Raw genomic sequence first — 19,484 nt, 5'->3', positions numbered from 1 at the left:
CCATCGCCGCTGCGTGGGGCTGGGCCGTGAGGAGACACCCACGTCTATCGGGCACCTCCTCTCGGTAGCGCGGCAGAGGAGGCCGCGGCCTGGGCAGGGGCCGGGGGAGCTAGCGTGGCGGGAAATGGCGGCCGGGCCGGGCTGAGGTGAGACGAGACCGCGCCATGAGGCTGCTGCGCGCCTTGCTGCGCGGGGCCTCCTCGGGCAGCATACCGCAGCAGGTGGACTTCTACTCACGCTTTTCCCCGTCGCCGCTCTCCATGAAGCAGTTCCTTGACTTCGGTGAGTCCTCCCCGGGCCGAGCACCGGGAACAATCCGCTCCGCACCGGGCCGAACCCCCGCCCGTCCGGCCCGCAGGTGCTTCTGAGGAGTGCGGGGGTGGCGGGGGGGGAGGCTCCCCTCCCGCCGCGCTGCTGCTGTGGCTGCCGCTGCTTGGTGCGGTCCTTTCGCGCAGAGGAGCGCTCCGTTTCCTTCCGGGCGAAGGGAGCCCAGCTGCCTCCTTACCCGGGGGCTGGAGCCGGCGCTAGGCTGAGGTTCAGCTGAAACCCCCATGTTTGGCATCGCAAGACCTGCCGAGCTGGGGAGGGGGCGGGGCAGCTCCGAGCGTTGGTGCTGCTGGGGCGCGACTCGGACAGGGGGGTTGTAGACGAGGCGCTGGGAAGAAATTGTTCCCTGTGAGGGCGATGAGGCCCTGGCACACGGTGCCCAGAGAAGCTGTGGCTGCCCCATCCCTGGCAGTGTTCAAGGCCGGGTTGGATGGGGCTTGGAGCAACCTGGTTTGGTGGAAGGTGCCCCTGCCTGTGGCAGGGGGTTGGAGCTGGATGAGCTTTCAGGTCCCTTCCAACAGAAATCATTCTATGATGTGTTAAGCCTTTTGCACACTAGCAACGTGCAGCCTTGTGAGGTGTACCAAGCACAACAACATTGACCTTGGCCGGAGCTGAAGCAGTCATGACCCCAGTCACATGCCTGTGCCCTACAAAAACACCCTACCCAAACGTTGTTGTTGTAGAAGATGTGTGAAAGAAGGACCCATGCTGGAGGACTGGCAATCTCAGTCTCTTACTGAGTGTAAGAGACAGGATACTCTTACACTCCCTGCTAAAACCACTTGTAATGCCCCCAGGTTTGACTGATGGCTTGGAAACAAAATGGGTCACCAGAATTGTTCTGCTTCAGAGCAGACTACAGAGAGAAAGGTCTTGTAAGTCCCACTGAGACACTTTTTCAAAGCCCCTGGATGGAGCCATACTGTAATACATTCTGTTTCTGTACCCAAGGCACTCTCATGTGCATATATGTTTATATAAATGTTGTATACAAACATTTAACTAGTTAATAGTTGTATTGCTTTTTACATTTTTGTAAGTAAAACATAACTGAGAGCTAATCCTAGAACCCCGGACTTTGTACAAGTAGGAAGACTTACAAAGAAAAGTTGCTCTTAACTATCCACAGTAATTTCATCCATCTATTCAGTGTTTCATACACTGCAGTAAAATGTGTCCAGTATTTAGAACTCCAGATTTGTACAGAAACCTCACCATATATTCTGTTACTACCATACTCTTGAGTGAAGAATTGTGCAATTAAGAGTTCACCTTGACCTGCATTATTTTACCACTAAAATACCAATAAAATAGTGCTTACCTTAAAACAGGTGTTATTTTCAAGCCACAGTATTTCCCCATATCAGAAGTTAGGCTACTTTTTTTCTGTGAATTCCTGAACATAAGGTAAATACAATCTTGAAATTTTCTTCTCTTTTGCTTTTAATAACAGTAAAAATTACTAAAGGCAAAAAATTAGGAGAGTGCAAGACTTTCAACAGTATCTGTTTCTGAGACATTCTGTAGCCATTACAATCTGATAGTGTTTTCATCTGAGATTTTTTTGGCTCCTTTCACTGGAGTGAGAATAGTCAAAGAGGAAATCATAAAATCTGGTAATGCTAAAAAAAGAAAAGTCTGCTTCTACTTCCTCCAGGTTTTGATCCAGCAAATGAAATATTCCATCAGCAAATTTAGGTCTGGATCATACATGTCAGTCATATCTTGGGTTGTAAGTGCACAGTATTTTCTGTAGGAGTCTCATCCATTCCTTGATGGATACGGACAGGCTGTAGCTGCACACGGAAGCAAAGTCATTTGCCCATTCACAGAAGTCTTGCATACCCTAAGCTGTCTTCCATATATGACCCCAGATTGCAAAGATACAGCCTCCGGATAAGAAACTAATTTGTGGAATATCATTTGCTGAGTATATGAGGCATTTGAAGATGATCTTTCTAACACCTTCAGTCTGACTTGTTCATGAAATTTTACTTGAGAAAAGAGACAGGCCAGGAAGAGTCAGGCCTGAAATGCAGTCTGACTAGGGAGAAATATGAAAAATTTCTGGATAGAGGTCATATGTAGGCAATGCATAATATTGGTGTCACTGTGAGGAACTTCTTGTCAGCTGTTCACTTTTTTATTAAGTTAACCAACATCCTCTCATCAGTGTAGTTTGTAACATATGAGTCTGCATGCATTAAACTAAACTTCTCCATTTCAATTTGGTGAAGATTTCTCCTGTTCAAGACACTCCAGCTTCCTCTTTTCAGTGCCCCTTCCTTTAATCTTCATCCCCAAATCCCCCTTGACAAATGGAAGAAGTGAACTGAGCAGAAACACCAGAGTTAGTTTTTAGGAGTTAGCTGTTGTGAAACACCAAGCCTGAGGTATGTACTTATCTGCAGCAGATGAACAAGTTAGTAAGTTCAGATGCTGTTTACATGATACTCTGAAGTCTAGAAAGAAGTCTGAGAATAAAGTACAGCATTTCTTAGCCTCTTCCTCACTCAGCACCCTCCTTTCTTGCTTATTTAAAACAAGTGTGGGAGTAAATTTAGGTCTTGATCTTAGTAACCACATTTACTTGCCATCCCCATTTAACTGCCACCCACACAGATCATACCTGTCCTTACAAAAGGATAGGTGAGTTGTCAACAGATGCAGTAATTCAGCTTTTAGCTTTTAAAAATGTAAAAAAATTATGACGTAAATATATGGGAGATCTACTGTCATAATGACTAAGCACTGTAGCTGTTCATTCATTTCTCTCAATATTTGAATTCATTTCTCTGTCTTCTGTTCCTGTAAGACTGAATTTAAACTACAACAGATCTAGCTGAAAAGGAGGTAAACATTACAGAATTTATTGTCTGTAAGTGTTCCAATATGAGTTACGGTAATTCAGTAAGATCAGTGATCGAGAAGGGTGTCCGGACCATACTTTCTCAAGCACCGTTCCCACAGTTTCCTGTGCTGGTTTCATGAACCTCTCTGACATGCTCAGAATGACATACTGTTACAGTCAATGTTTGCTGCAAATAAAATGAACCCTTTACATGGATAAAGCGGTATGAAAGTTGAATAGTATGGGTCTGCAACTGTTGCACTAGTTTCTATTTATATATTGTTACCACAACAGGGCTGGTAGGTTTCAATATGAATTTACATTTTGAAATATAAATAGGCTGCTGCTGTGAAAGAAATACTGGCTTACCAGGCTGGCCGAGTCAACTTTATAACCAAACCACAGACCTCTTATGCAAGAAAGTAAGAGTTTGTGTAGTTCTCTACCATACGTACTTGACTTTATTATGATGTTGTCATATATTTATTTTGGTCTTAGGATCTGAAAATGCTTGTGAAAAGACTTCATTTATGTTTCTGCGACAAGAGTTGCCTGTGAGACTGGCAAACATAATGAAGGAAATAAGCCTGCTTCCAGACAACCTCCTGAGAACACCTTCAGTTCAGCTAGTACAGAGCTGGTAAGAAGATCATACCTTTAAGGGTGATCTTAGGTGTATGCACACGTTGGAGGAACTTGTTCTCTTCTAGAGAAAGAACATTTCACATGCTTGTTACATGAACATCACCTATTTAGACTGAGTAAATACCCCAATGTGACATAAATCAGGAATTAAATTTACAGACTTGGAAAAAACCATAGGAGCAACTAGAGGACCCACAAAGGAATTAAAAAGGAGTGCAGAGAGTCATGTATGAGAATTCAGTAAAAACAAAAATTCACCAGAACAATGTTTAATAAGGAACTTACCTAAATTGTAGAAGCTGGTTGAAGAAACCAACAGAAGCAGGCTAAAGCACAAAATGCTTGCAGAAGGTAGTAGAAACCATTTAAAGGACAGGTTATTGCAATTTGAGAGTAAGGGTGCAGCAAATACAAAGAAAGAGCAATGGGAAGCTCCCAAAGTCAAACTATGTAAAACAACAGAAGGAATACGAGGCTATTAAAATAAAAAAGACATCCTTTGAAAAGTAGAATTTGTTTTGAGGTAAAGAACTTGCAAGTAAGCATAAACTTCTGTAAAATGGAAGGAAAACAAAGAGACTTCTTGGCAACTGCTAAAGGCACATGGCTATTTGGAAAGACAAAGTTAAGAGAACAGAAAATCTGCCAGTGAATAGTGGGATTGATTAGATTACTGAATATAAAAAGAGCTATCAATCAAGATGGAGGCTCTTAATGAAACATGAATGCTTAAATTCTTATGATCCTAAATGACATTGATCAAATGGGAAATGAATTCCACATGGACAAATGCAAAGTGGAGCACAGAGAGGAACCTCCTCTCCCTGTATGTCTGCTTGCTTGCAATGGAAAAAGACATTTTGGTGCTACTGGCGATATTTTTCTGAATGTGTCAGTTGATGAGCAAGAAGGCAAATAGTGTTAGGAACTAAGTAGCAAATAGGGAGGAATATAATTGTACCACTGTGTTAGCCCATTATTCCTCTGAATTACATGCAGTTTTAGTCGCTCTGTCCTGAACAGAAAAGACCAAGAGGCATAATCAGAGGGTTGGAACAATTTCTACGTGAGGAGAAACCAAATAGAATTCTTCAGCTTGGAAAATACACATCTAAGGAAAGAGATGGCAGAAATAGTTAAATCATAAACCAGCTGGGAAGATTTTCTAACAGGGGGCTCACTGGGGCTGCAAATAAGTGATCACCTACTGGGTTTAAAACAAGGAAGATCTCTTATGCATTCTAATGAAATTGTTGAATTCATTGCTCTGGAACTTCGGAAGAAAACATGAATAGATTCAAAAGGGATCTAACAGAATTCTCAGGGGATAGGGCAACAGGATACACCAAATACAATGATTTGTAAACAAGCAACTTTGGAAGAGCATAAATTACTAACCCAGGGGATCTGGGGAGGCATATTAGAATTGGTCTTTGTCACGTTTTCTTTCATTTAAAGGTATGTCCAAAGTCTTCAGGAGATCCTTGACTTTAAGGATAAAAGCTCAGAAGATTTGGAGGCTGTTCATAGGTAAGGATTTGCTGTCACATTATGATGATAATGTTATGTAGAAGAACTGACAAGAAAACAATAGCTTAAGAGAAATCTCAGCTATCTCCCATCCTAAAGAACTGCAGAAAGGTCACCACCTCTTCCCCAAAAGAGGGTGCATTAAAGTATGAAACAAAGCACTTCTGTGCCCTGTCAGTCTGGTCAGGGCTTTTTTTTTGTTACACTGAAGAAGCTATGAATATGTTAAACTTCACCGAATGTTTGCCAGTTCCTTACTTGTAATGGTGGAACTGATTTATGGCACTTTTAACCTGTAGAGTAGGTTTGTTCATCCCTGGCTGACCGTTAACTGTCATTTGACAGGCATGGGATGATCTGCATGAAAATGGTTGGCACAGTTTTTTTCTGGCAGTAATCAAGATAATAAATAAATAATAATTTTAGAAATAATCAGTAATTGTTGAGTACTGATTGTTTCAACGCTAGTTGCTTGAAATATGCTGTAAAGACTGACCTGTATTCATACTGCTGTAGGCAGACCTATGATAATCCTGTACGTATCAGTCTTCATTTTTGTAGGCAGATACTGTTTGCGAGAGTATTAAATTCATTTGCAAGTGGAATACTAACAGTGTATTCATTTTAGTTTTACAGATACAGTGATAAAAATCCGGAATCGGCACAATGATGTAATTCCTACGATGGCTCAAGGAGCGATAGAGTACAAGGAAAGCTTTGGCATCGATCCAGTGACCTCACAGAATGTGCAGTATTTTTTAGACCGTTTCTACATGAGTCGCATTTCAATTAGAATGCTCCTTAATCAACATTGTAAGTGCCATTGTAGCAAGGATGGGAAATGAAACCTGTGCTGTGTCAGTATATTTTCCTTTAATTTTTAAGTGCTTAATACGTACTTAAGTGCTTCTTAGAAGTACGCTATTTGCCTCATTATTTATAAACTCATTCTTAATACAGTTCTTAAAATACTAATAGTAGGCTTTCAAGTATGGTGAAGATTGGAATTATAGAGCGCCTGTACATTTATATTTAGAAAACCAGAAGACAAATGAAAATTATAAAATTATATTGGGTATTAAATAATATTTTCCTTTTTTTTTTTGGCAGCGTTACTGTTTGGTGGGAAAAATAATCCAGCTCATCCAAAACACATTGGAAGCATTGATCCTAGCTGCAATGTTGTTGAAGTTATTAGAGGTAAAGTCAGCAGATAAGAACAAGAATCCTGAAAACTTACATGGATGTCTGTACTGAGAGCCAATACACATCTTGGTATTTGTATATTGTTTAGTTCTTGCCTGCCTGAAGCAGAAGTTTCATTTCAAGTTTTGTCACTTTTCCCTATAAGCTCAGTTTTTGTGAGAAAGTACAAAATGTTCCTGACAGCGCACAGTGTTTTGAAGTCTTGGTTTTCTTTTTAGCAAACTATAAGGGAGAAAACTAAAGGAGGGGGAAATGTAACTTTCTGTGTTTTTATTATAGATGGCTATGAAAGTGCCAAAATACTTTGTGATTTATATTACATGAGCTCTCCAGAACTCATCCTTGAAGAGTTGAATGGTAAGTGGATATGGGATGAGGCACTCTCTTGAACATAGTTATGGCTTCTTCTAAAGTAGCTGGTGGTGAAATGTTCTACTTACACTTTTCATGTAGTTAATGTGTTCTCTATATCTGCTGTCATAAATAAGTTGTTTGGTTTTTATTTCTTAAATCTGGCAGAAGGCTTTCCCTGTGCCTCCCTTTAATTGGAAAAACTGAAATCAGTAGAAAGATTTTTCACACTACAGCTGTTGATATAACAGATTTTAGCAGCCTGCTTCCCTCCCTAATGTTTCTTGCATGTCTTTACCCTACACTGTCTATTGTATCTCACACTTTACATTTCTTGTGACACTTTTTAAGATTTATACTAAACATTCCATTCTAATTTCTCTTGCTTATTCAGCTATCATGTTCCTGTAGTTGTAATTAGATGTAGTATACTCGAGTCATAGTAAAAAATATTTGGACATTGGCTGACTTGCAGAAAGCTTACATCTGTGTTGCTATGAACTCAGAGGTCAGCTATTGTCCTCATAATCCTGCAGAATGCTAAAGAGCCTTTCTGACGTTGCTTACTGGAGTACATTTAAAGATACTAAATTCCAAGTTCAAACAGACCTACAAAAACAAGCAATCAGAATTGCTCCTACAAGTAATTGTGAAAGCCAAATTGCAATCCCAGTAACTTGGCCTATGCAGCTAAAGGCAAAGGAAGTGTGACCTTGAGTACACATCCCAGATTTTCTCTTCCTACTGTACAAAACCTGTCATTTTGTATCTAGGTTAAAGGGTTTACCTCTCTTTGTCTTTGGGGCATGATGCTAAAAACATTTGTAGGAAACTGTCAGTCACACTAGCTAATTGTACTGAGGGGTCATTTAATGGTGTAGGTGCTTCGGAAGCCAGAACAAACAGTTGAGCATTTATAAAAGGAGTGACCTTTTGCTCAGTGAATTGCGAAGGCAAGTTAAATCTGATCCAGGCCAAATGCATGTTCCCTGCCCACAGCTGAGAGTGAAGACCATTATTTAAAAGTTAGGCATGGGATTTGGGGGTGGAGGCATGGAGGGAAGCAGTTAACTTAAGGACAGGAACCAGACATGTTTTAAAGTGTGATTCGCATCTTCCACTTCCCCTGCCCTTTATCTTTGCTGGGTACATAATCTGTACTAGATCTTTTGACATAACTAGTCTTCAGCATTTATGTTCATAAAGCACTGGTCACTAACAGTGTGGTGAGAAATAATTAATTTGCTGAACTGAAAGAACCTTAAGAGCCAGCAGAATTTTCTGAAAGACTGTTACAAGGGATGGACTGAGTGGACTTGACAGCATTATAGGGATTGGTCCATGCACTAAGAAATGATTTTTTATCTCTCTGTGTGTGTAGGTGGATGTATATATATGTAAGAGAGATGGTATATTGAAAATGTGGGATCTGAGCATGACATGAATGGTATGGAATAAGGGGTGGATACTGTCCTGGGTTTAGCAGTAGCAGTTTTTCTTAGTAGCTGGTGCAGCGCCGTGTTTTAACTTTCAGCCTGGGAACAGAGCTGGTAACACGGATGTTTTTAGTTGCTGCTCAGTAATGTTTACTCTGACCAAGGACTTTGTGAGTCTCATGCTCTGCCAGGGACGAGGGGAGGCTGGGAGGAAGCAGAGACAGGACACCTGACCCAAACTAGCCAAAGAGGTATTCCATACCACAGCACGTCATGCCCAGGGAGGTAACTGGGGGTTACCTGGAAGGACACGGGCTCTCTTCGGGGGGTCGAACTTGTTCAGTGGGTGGTATTGTGTTCTCTTGTTACTTTCTCTTATCATTATCATCATTGGTGGTAGCAGCAGTGGTTTGTGTTATACCTTAGTTACTGGGCTGTTCTTATCTCAACCCGTGGGAGTTACATTTTCTTGATTCTCCTCCCCATCCCTCTGGGAACAGGGGTGGAAGGAAAGAAAGAGGGAGAAAGGTGGGGGGGGGGGGGGGCAGTGAGCGAACAACCTGTGTGGCTCGGTTTAAACCACGACAGCAACCTTTCCTTAATTTTTCATATAATGAACATGTTCTCATGATGTATTTTCTAGAATTTATTCTTTAAAAAGAACTTTGAAAACTATACCAGTTTTCTAGACAGCATTTATTTTTTTGTCCACTTCTAAATGAATCAAAGAATAGGCTGTGCTGTAATTATTATCTGGTGCATTTATAAGATCATAAGATAATTCAGGTTGCGAGGGACCTCAGGAGGTTTCTAGCATGACTTGCTGGAAACAGGGGCATCTATAAGGTCAGACCAGGTTGCTGAGGGCTTTATCCAGTTTCAATGCTTAACTGTCTTGGTGAAAAGGATTTTCTCTGTATCCAATCTGAACCTCTGTTATGTCATACACTGTTTCTTGTCCTCCCAGCACTTGAAGAGCCTGACTCTATCTTCATCATAACATTCTCACAGGTTACTGAGAGCAAATATATGCCCTAACCAGTAATGCCACGATGGGTTTTAAGATTAGTTTCTGTGGCAGCAAGCACATTTGAAAATCTTGAGGATGACTTTTGATTAACATACAACTTCTTCAAAGACTTCTGTTCAAATTTTCCTTCTCTGATAAATTCTCTCAACAATATAAATACACATTTTGGATTACTGTGGAAATGAGTAAAAGATACCTAGTTTGCTATTTAATTACTTAGTCTCTCTTTCCTCCAGTTAAATCGCCAGGACAGCCCATGCAAGTGGTGTATGTGCCATCACATCTCTATCACATGGTTTTTGAACTTTTCAAGGTCTGTGTACTTACCATTACATGATTCTTTTATACATCTTTGTTTACTGAGATTGCATTTGTTTGACTTTTTGAACCAATTCTAGATAGCAGTGTGTTTTTGCAAAGCTGTCTCTATTTGTCTGCAGGACAATACCTAAATTGTACTATTTAGACAAACAGTAACTGCACAGAAAATGAACAGCTTTGGAAGATACACCTCCTTTGCCTAGCCATTGAATACATCTGAATCTTCTGAGTAGACAGCTTTGTAAAAAAATCTTAAGATGCTTTATTAATTAATGTCTGTATACAAGTCAAAATAAGATACCCAGTTTGTGGGACATCTTCAAGTCTGATATAATGTGTAACAGGTCCTGTAGAGCTTTCCTCAACCAGTTTAGTCCTAGACTTTTCTTGATATTTGTGTCGTATTGCACATACTATGCATTATAAATAATTGATAAATAAAACTGTACATTAAAATATTCAGATGTTCTAAAAAAAAAAAGTGTGTGTATTCTAATAAACCACGTAAATGCTATACTGAATAAGCAAAAAATACTTAAAAAAGCTATTGTAAAACCACATACTTTTGCCGCGATTCTGAAACATGTGACAAAAATAACTTTCTTAGATTGATGTTTGAAGAGAATATGTAAGTGGAAAGAACAGGATTTATGTTATACTTGAAAATTACAGAATGCAATGAGAGCCACCATGGAACATAATGCTGATCGATGCATTTATCCTCCAATTCACGTACACGTCACATTGGGAAATGAGGATTTAACTGTGAAGGTACCCACTTTTTTGATTATTTTGAAGGTTATTTTGGTTATTCCTCCTCCCCCACTCTCCATCGTAGACAGCATATTATTAACTAGCTGGTGATCTGGTTCCAACAATAGATTCTGTGTGATGTAGTAGTATGTAAGTAACAAGACCATTATGGAATTCCACATACTGCATGAGCAGGAAATTCATTAAGTGGTTGTACAGTCACACTAAAGGCTCTGTAACAGAATTCTATACTTTTGTCATACTTTTGTCTTTGCTGTTTACAAGCGAGCATGACTAAAAATAGTATTGTTCTAAAAAGGAGCATCTTTCTAAAATTGTAATACCAGCATTTTGTATTTGACAATGACAGAGCTATACAGGTGTGAAACAACTGAAAAAAGGGACATAAACATTATCTATTCCATGCAAATCAAACCTCCCTGAAGTACAGTTTGCAGAGTAATTTCTTCTTTTTCTGTACCAACTGCAAGCATGGGCTTTTTCATAGGTCTAACTAAACCACAGCAAAACAACTGTTATGACTTACTCCTTCAGTAACAGGTTTTAATGGCCTGTATTGAACAGGCTGTATTCCTGAGAAATAAGGATAAAAATACACAGAACCTGGTATTTGCTAAAAGGTATAGATTCTGACTTCAGACAAAATTGAATTATGAACAAGATAAAAGCAATGCACAATTTAAGTAGAATTTTCCTGCTTCCAAGAGATTATGAGTGCTTCTTATGGTAGTATTTTATTTAAATGGTTTGTATAAGGGATGAAAGGGAACAATTCATCTATCTCTGGTCATTGCTGTAGCTGAGAATTTAAGGAATGCCATAATTTAACAGGGACAATTTATATTGTGTTTTACCTGAACTTTCTCTGGATCATTGTTTGATAGTAGCTGTCTTATACAAAAATGTATTCAGAGACGTAACACTACATATTCCTTCTTATTCCAGATGAGTGATCGTGGTGGAGGTGTACCTATGAGGAAAATTGACAGACTATTCAACTACATGTATTCAACAGCACCACGTCCACGTGTTGAGACATCTCGAGCTACACCTTTGGTATGCAAATCTTATATACCTTGTCATCTCAGGTATGGTAAATTGTCACAAGAGAAGCCATTTAGACAAAGCTATGAAGTACTGATTTTACAGATACGAGTATCACCATTTCAACATTAGAGCTTAATTCAAGTATTTTTTTGAAAGCAACTAGCAAATTGCATAAAATCCTAAAATATTAAAAATTATTTAAACTCATTCAAGATTCTGTTTTTCCACAAATATAAAGATTAGCTGCCTCAAGCAGAACACTTAATAATGCTGCATGCAGTGCAGTAAGGACAGGATTAAATTCTTGTGGCTACTGAATGAAAGGAAAAAGTTGTTATTATCAGTGATTTCAGATCAAGACTCTGGTTTTATTTGTACTGTGTAGCGAGTTGTAGTATTCCCCAATCCTCCCATGCAGCAAGGATGAAGGTAGGCAGATATAACAGGGCATATGAACAATCTTCTTTGGTCTTGTGTGAACTTAATAGATGCACAAGAAATAAAGCTGTAGGTCTCAGTGAGAAGCTCTTAACAGCTTTTCCAAATTTGTTCTCTCACATGGCTTCATTCAAAATGTGTTTTTTAAATATATATAGCATTCCACATTTAGATGATTGTGCAATTCACTAGATCGTTACAGAGAAGCATTGTGTATGTTCATTGAGAGATTACCGCTACAATTTTGTAAACTAAAAAAATGACACTTAACATTTCAGGGCTATGCCCTGCTACTGCAGGCAGGGCTTGATAGAATTTTAGTACATGCTTCTTGGAACTTTTTTATATATATACTGACGATGAAATGTATCTGATGTAACTACTTAGTGTTCTTAAGATTAGCGGCTCAATAAGGCATTAAGGCAGATTCAGTACAGATTTCTCTAACGGTATAATCTCTTCTCAAAAAGCTACTGTAATATAAGAATTGTTACCTATCAGCCCTGTCTGACAAAGGAATGTAACAGTTTTCTCATAATCACAATCATCCAGTGCATAGTTCTGTTTCTGGGCTGTATAGTAGTAGTTCTGGGGGCCATAACAGTTAATATTTGAACGCCTGTCACTGTCAAACATCATGCTGAGTTTGTATCTTTACCTATTAAATTAAACCAGAAAACACCACTGATTGATTCAGTTAATGACAATACACTTTTTCTCCTGGATCAGGCTGGATTTGGTTATGGCTTACCCATATCACGTCTGTATGCACAGTATTTCCAAGGAGACCTGAAACTGTATTCCTTAGAAGGCTACGGTACAGACGCAGTTATTTACATAAAGGTATGATGTAACACTGTACCATTTTAAATTTATCAGCAACACTAATCTAACTGTTAATGGAACACCTTGTTCTGTTACCATAACTTTGATTAAAAAGAATTGTCAGCTACAGTCTTCTCTACTTACAGGCCTTATCAACAGACTCAATTGAAAGACTCCCTGTATATAACAAAGCAGCCTGGAAACACTATAAAGCAAACCATGAAGCGGATGATTGGTGCGTGCCAAGCAGTGAGCCAAAGGACATGACCACTTTTCGCAGTATATAGCTTTTTCCTCAGCAGTTCGTAAGAAGTAGTTATGTCTGTAAAGGGAGTTAAAAAGACCTGGTTTACACACCAAGATGCTGAACCACACTTGATAGGTGGAAGTAATTTTAAGTGGAGTAACAGAAGGTTTAACGTAATTACTGGCTTCTGGAATAAAAACCCCCCTAACAAACCAAAACACAAGAAAACCCCCAGACCTGTACATACGTTTAAATTTTAAGTGAGAAGGTCGCAGATAATTTGTTCCACTTTGTATTTTGTAGATAAGCAGTAATTTTGGGTTTTATAGGGATCAATGCAATCTATGCCACATCTGGTGAGAAGTGTATTAATTCATATAATTACAAAATGTTTTTAATAGAATGATTGAAAAATCTCATCAGAACATTTTTCCATGATACAGTATTACGGATTAATGGAAAAACTTATGTCAGAAGTACTGAGGAGCTCATTGCTGTACCTTTGCAGCTGTATAGCACTTTTCTATTCTTTAAGCATGCTGAAGCCTGATTTTGCAAAGTTAGTTATGTTGCCTGCACACCTTGCCTACATTGAGGCTTTTGCAGCTGTAGAAATCACACTTAGGTCTGTGGAGATTTAAAGAAAATAAATCAGTTCTAGCTGCTACCGCTGGTATAATGTATCTCAGGTATGGGGTATTGGTCATATTTCTTTGGTTGTAATGTGAATATTTAATACATGCACAAAACCTACCTTGTCATGATCCTTGTGAATTAGCAAATGGCGATAACTTGTGTAAAGATATGCTGTCTTGCTTCTGCTTATACTTCTGTATGTATCAAAATGCAGTATCAGTGTTCTAGCCCTAGTAAGATCTCAGATTTGGGTATGTCAGGTTACAGCTGTAAATGGAAACTATTTTAATAAACAGGTTTTTAAAATTTGCCCTTAATAGGGCATCTCTATTGCTCTGACAATAGAAATTACCTTCTCAGGTGTATTTAAGAAAACGTGGAGTTAACAGTTTTCAAAAATACCTTTGTATCTGTGATGTGCTTCTGGCTTCATTTATGTAGTAACTAGAAGTCACACTATAACATCAATAAGGTAAGCAGGATGTGTTTATCAGTCAAAAGCAAACCATCAAAACATACTGCAGAAGATAGAGGGGGAATGAGTATTACATTTCAGGTACAAAGTCTTTATTTTAATAAAGGATTCGACTTCTTTCAATGCCTGTTGTGCCAGCTTTGTTCAAATGGTACACATTTAGGTTGCATCTTGATCCCTGTCATTCCTGAACATTTGAGGGCTGCTGCAGTTAAAGACACTGAGAACTAATTCTTTTCTCAGTTAATACATGGCATGTAGTTCTGTGATTTTTCTTCTGCAGCAGACATGCATAACCCCTCTAAGAAACAGTAAGCCTAAATTTTGCTAGTTTCCTATCTGCGCAGAGCAGAAGGCAAGGTACCACAAGTGAAGGGAATAGCTGGCATGTTAGAAATTGAAGTCATGCTATTCTAGTTATAGTTGAGCCAGACTGAAGATTATCACCTGCCACCTCCCTGGCCTACTTCTACCAGACAATAAAAACAGTGTTACACCCTGGTCAAGGTAATGTAGGTCACTTTAACAGGAGTAATTTACAGAATGGGCTGTATACACAGTTAAATTAACACTGAGTGAGGATTAATTGCCACCAGAACAGTTAAAAAAGTTACCTGCTCCACTCAAGCTTGTGCACACTTCAAGAGGTCCCCATTTTAATTCTTTACAAGGATGTGAGGTGGTGACTTGCACGCCTTTTCCATGTGCATGGCTACATGGATGTGAGATGGATGGATCTGAGAAATTCCTCATATTGTAAAATGCAGCCTGTACAAAAGAGGGAACACTTGCAGCTACTGCTTTTGCTGAAGTTGAAAGTTACAGCAAGGGATTTTAGAACCTTCACTCTGAAACTGAACATTCTAGCATTTACACTAATTTTTTAATATATTAACTAACTTAATTGAACTGACTTCTATAATACCTGAGAAATAAAAGAAGCATTTCAGAAGAAAAGCTAATAGTTTACTTTCTAGAAGTCTACTGAAGTATTTCAGATGGTATTATCAAAATAAAACCTCTTTTGTACTCTCAACTAGGTACCAATTAATTCTGATTATTAGAACAACTTGCTGTGTAATTATATTTGTATCCATCTCCTCACCCACCACCCAAATGACTGTGGTGAAAACAAATGTATACTATTTTGTTTTTTTACTATGTTTAACCCTACTTACAAGTTTGATCTTTGATTACTGTTGATTTAAATAGGTGTTCGTAAGAATTTTTGTGTTCAATATTTTCATTACTGTACTGAAGTCATTGCTAGCACACTGGTTAAAGTTGAATCACTGTAGAAAACTGGTATACTAGCTCAGCTATCCAAATGCTGATATTAATAGTTTTGTATGTAAATGAGCTCAGTCTGGCACTGTGAAATTAATCTTGGTTTGCGTTAATTTTCTTGAAAGAATCACTACATTTATTCATTAAAACTATTTTAAAAATTAATCTTTCAGTTGGGTGATTTTGTGGCTTGGTACTAGGCTACTTCAGTGGAGCCACCCTTCTTGTTTAGCATCTGACAGATGTTAAATGCTGTGGTCTGTGACAGTCTTATGCTCAGGTGGCAGGTGAGTTTACCATCCCTGCTATGACCCCCATTTAACTACAACAGCTCTGCACACAGGCCAACCTTGGAAACAATGATTTGTACTAGACTCCTTCCCAAGAAACAAACTCTTCACAGGTGCAACAATCAGATCACTAGTTTAAAGGAAAACCATATTATAATACCTAGTTTTATCAATATTCTCTGTTTAGCTGAAAGCACTTAACTGAGAAATAAACTTAAGAGTGGGTTTACGTATTTGATCCTAAGCAGCTGATCATTCCATACTTCTAATTCCCTTCTCTTTTATCGGTAGGGCAGCATTCCTCTTTGGCTCAAGGTCTGTAAATTTGGAGTACAAACTCAAAACTACTGGAAACAAAGTAGATAAGTTAAATCTTGACCAAAGAATTGTTGGTTAACGAACAAAACTGAAAATTAAACCTTTTCTTAAAAGTAATAATTACCAAGATTTCAAACTTTATTTTGGAAATGCACAGTGTGCAGAAGCATTTCCACACAGTCCTTTTGCTGAACTTCAGAAGACATTTATACAAAAAAAAGAAACACAACTGTGAAACACCAACAGTGAAGCTCATTCATTTAATTAAAATGAAAAACAGTCCACAGATTTAAAGGAGAACTTGGTCCACATAAACAGATAATGCAAGTTTTGTTCTATGGTGGAACAGATATTTAAACTAGTCTATGTTTCTGCAATAATCTAATTAAGGAAGTGCTGTTGTAGTAGCTCTAGAAAATAGTATGTAAATATACAAAACACCAATTCATGTTCTAAACTATTCCGAGAATCAAATCCTCCTTTAAAGAGAAATAAACTGTAGTCTACAACTGAACATTTAAGTACAATGGAGAAACCCAGTGCTTCAGTGATAATTTTCCCTACAATTTTTCCCTCAGTATTTTAAGTCTGAAAAACAGTATAGTTTAAAATTAGCAAATATATAAATTTGGTCCGCAAAAAATCTTGTAGCAGGTAGAAAAGAGAAATACATGTATTGCAAATTGATCTCATTCATAGTGTAAATCTATAAAACTATGTATTATTTAGGAAAAATAGGTTAAAAAAGATCTTATTTATAGGTTTAAACCTTGTCCCAGCACCACATGGGGAGTGTACAGAAAACTTAATAGTATGTTTTGTGTATGTAGTTTGTGAAACTACTTTTCTTATTTCTCAGTAAGTTGCAACAAATAAAATTCAAACCCAATATGCTACTACAGTGAACTTTGAAGGAAAATCCCAGAAATACAAGAATTTAAACAAAATAATCCATAAATTTGAAATACATGCTTTCTTTTAAAATTAATTTGACCTTACTGTTTTATTAAACTTAACTTTTACTATACATCTTTAGTGGCAACAGATAAAACAGACTGTCACAGACTGAATTTGTTGGCAGGATTTTTCTACTGTCCCTCTATCAGGTTCAACTCTATCAAATGCTGGTTGACTGATACTGGAATGATTTTTAATACAGCGTTCTGCTTTCCACAAACAATTTCAATGAGAAGGGCATCTGAGGTCTTAGAAGCACAAATATTACTTAAGGCAGAAAGTTAAATTATTGTCTATTAGTACAGGCAGAGTCAACTAGGAATAAAAATACTGCGAACATTATTTCATTTCATTGGGTTGTCATGGGGAGGGACCATAATTAAAAAGTAAAAAACCACCTACCATGTGAAACTGTTGCACTTTCCCTCCTCCCTCAATTATACAATTATATACAAATCTGCTCAAGATGAAGCAAGTCTGCACTAAAATAAACCAGGGTCATTTTAGCAGCTTGATTCAAGAGTGGTTACCACTCTGCCGGTCTTGCGAACTTCTCTCTCCTTCTTTTGAAACTTTTCCTTCTGCTTTTCCAGTTTTTCTTGTGTTTTCCTAATATCCTTAATTTTTTTCTTTATTGTTGATCGGTCATTTTGACTGGAAACTCCCAAAGCCTTTTGGGGGGGGGGGGGGGGCGCAGGGGGAGAAAGAAAAATACCTCATCATTATTTTTTCCAACAGCGCTGTCAACAGTATATGTGTATATGAACAGTTTAGGAAAGTGTTGCTCATTTTGCTGCTAGATAGCCCATTTATTTGAAAAATAACAGCCTCAAGAGCATTGTAAATGATCATCTGGGTTTCAAAGTAAGTAAGGAAACCAGGGCCTACTCTTGTTCAGTTGTGAAATAACAGCTTCTTGTTGCATTTTATAAACATGTAGACACCTGATAATTTCCAGCAAATAGCACAAGAAGTAGTAGTGTCAAAATATTTTTCTCTTTTCATACAAGTGGAATTTATATTCAGTAACTACTCTTTGATTTTTAATGTTAAGGACTTTATGATTAAAAAGTGTATCACTAAGTAAACAGCACACACTGATTTTTGATCAGCAGGTGGCAGTACCCGATTCCAAGTTGCAGACAGCACTCGATCATGCTCTATGGAACGCTGAATGGCATTCCGTGTAAACGAAGCTTTAAGCATCAACACACAAAGTTCCCCACAGACAGTTATTTGGTAGACCAGTAACAGGTATTTCATATGTCCAACGGAATAATGAAACGCAGGACATTGTGTGCACATGTATCCTAAAATGCAGGTATATTTTGGAGACTGAAGCTAGACACTTTCTTTCCCCCCTCCCTAAAACACTCAAAACCTACTACGGATCATTAATAATTTGCCTTATGCCAGAATACATAGACCAATAAGCCTCATTTTAGTCACACATCTTCCTGTCCAAAATGCAGCCTGATAATCTAACATGAAAGAAAAACTGAAAGTTTGCTAGCACTGCAAGCGGATACGTACCATGCAGCTTTTCCAGAGGTAAAACGGCAAGAAAAGGCTCAAAGAAAGATTTACAAGATATTTTTTTTAAGCAGGACTAAAACAAAAAAAAACATTTAAAAGGTCACCAGATAGGATTTTAGCCTTCCCGAGGAGCAGATGTGGAAAAATCAATATTGCTAAAACTGGATCCTGAATTTCTGTGCGTTTGGAATGGCTGGATCTTGTTTTGATATGACCTCATGCCAAGACTGAAGATAGATGTATCAGGCCCATTTGGGGAATTACGCTTATTTTGATTTCCTCAAGATACAAACAAGGAAGAAATAGTACGTATTTTTCTGAAAAAAAAAAAAAGACTAAAAATGGCTTGTCTTTAACTGTACAATCAATTACTAAGTTCTCAGCTAACTGTATTGTCTCCATGTGTTTAAAAAGCGAAACTCTAGCCCTTAGAAAATCATGAAAATGGGAAAATAGACTCTCTGAGGTTAAAAATATGTCTGAATAAACAGTGAAAGTCACACAGTTAAAGATCTATCCTGGGATATTTACATACCTTTAACTTCTCACTGTCGAGCTGCATTAACTGCTGTCCATCTACGTTCATAGCTGTGAACTCTGTAATATACTGCTCCATGTTCATTCCCATTAACCAGTGGCATACTTGCTGGGTGGTCCATTCAGATATAGGTCTACTGTGCCATTGATTTTGCTTTCCTGTTGTTGTAAATTCATCATCTAATGCCTAACGAATCGAGAAAAGTCACTGTGAGCAATGTTTTACTTGATGTTGAATTCCAGGTGCCAATTGAGTTGTTACAAAACACACTCTTAAACATACTTTAGTGCCAAAAGTACTTAAGTTCTTGAGATCACAGCTTACAGTCAGTTTGCCTAGGAGTATGCTATAAACAAAAAGACACAACATTCAACACAAACTTAAGTCAGAATTAAAGAATACGAATGGTTTTCTCT

At 38.2% G+C, this 19,484-nt stretch overlaps 2 protein-coding genes across 7 annotated transcripts in view; one reads left to right on the top strand and one right to left on the bottom strand.

Moving 5' to 3' along the window:
- The first annotated feature begins 2 nt into the window (after positions 1–2).
- Positions 3–15,594, top strand: PDK1 (pyruvate dehydrogenase kinase 1). The gene is made up of 11 exons (XM_065670374.1): positions 3–282; positions 3,680–3,821; positions 5,285–5,356; positions 5,985–6,169; positions 6,467–6,556; positions 6,842–6,919; positions 9,616–9,692; positions 10,373–10,471; positions 11,420–11,530; positions 12,689–12,802; positions 12,931–15,594. The coding sequence occupies exons 1-11, from the start codon at positions 165–167 to the stop codon at positions 13,069–13,071; spliced, it is 1,227 nt and encodes a 408-aa protein (XP_065526446.1). The 5' UTR covers positions 3–164; the 3' UTR covers positions 13,072–15,594.
- A 689-nt stretch (positions 15,595–16,283) lies between these two features.
- The window catches only part of LOC136009911 (neurabin-1-like), a 42,092-nt gene continuing 38,891 nt past the window's right edge, over positions 16,284–19,484 (bottom strand). For all 6 annotated transcript variants that reach the window (XM_065670365.1, XM_065670363.1, XM_065670367.1 and 3 more), the window contains 2 exons: positions 19,066–19,254; positions 16,284–17,665 (listed from right to left, as the gene is read on the bottom strand). In XM_065670365.1, coding sequence (XP_065526437.1) covers positions 17,498–17,665; positions 19,066–19,254 — 357 coding nt within the window. In that variant the 3' untranslated portion in view covers positions 16,284–17,497. The remainder of the gene's footprint in view (positions 17,666–19,065; positions 19,255–19,484) is intronic.

Source organism: Lathamus discolor, chromosome 3 (assembly GCF_037157495.1).
Source record: "Lathamus discolor isolate bLatDis1 chromosome 3, bLatDis1.hap1, whole genome shotgun sequence".
Taxonomy (NCBI): Eukaryota; Metazoa; Chordata; class Aves; order Psittaciformes; family Psittacidae; genus Lathamus; species Lathamus discolor.
The sequence above is the reverse complement of the archived record's forward strand: the minus strand, read 5'-3'. Positions and strand labels throughout refer to the sequence as shown.

What these genes read in the sequence shown, in the direction of transcription:
- PDK1 (XM_065670374.1), top strand. Translation starts at nt 165, where the DNA reads ATGAGGCTGCTGCGCGCCTTGCTGCGCGGGGCCTCCTCGGGCAGCATA. An exon ending in GTTCAGCTAGTACAGAGCTG is followed by an intron (nt 3,822 to 5,284) that starts GTAAGAAGATCA and finishes TTTCATTTAAAG; the next exon opens with GTATGTCCAAAGTCTTCAGG. An exon ending in CATCCTTGAAGAGTTGAATG is followed by an intron (nt 6,920 to 9,615) that starts GTAAGTGGATAT and finishes TCTTTCCTCCAG; the next exon opens with TTAAATCGCCAGGACAGCCC.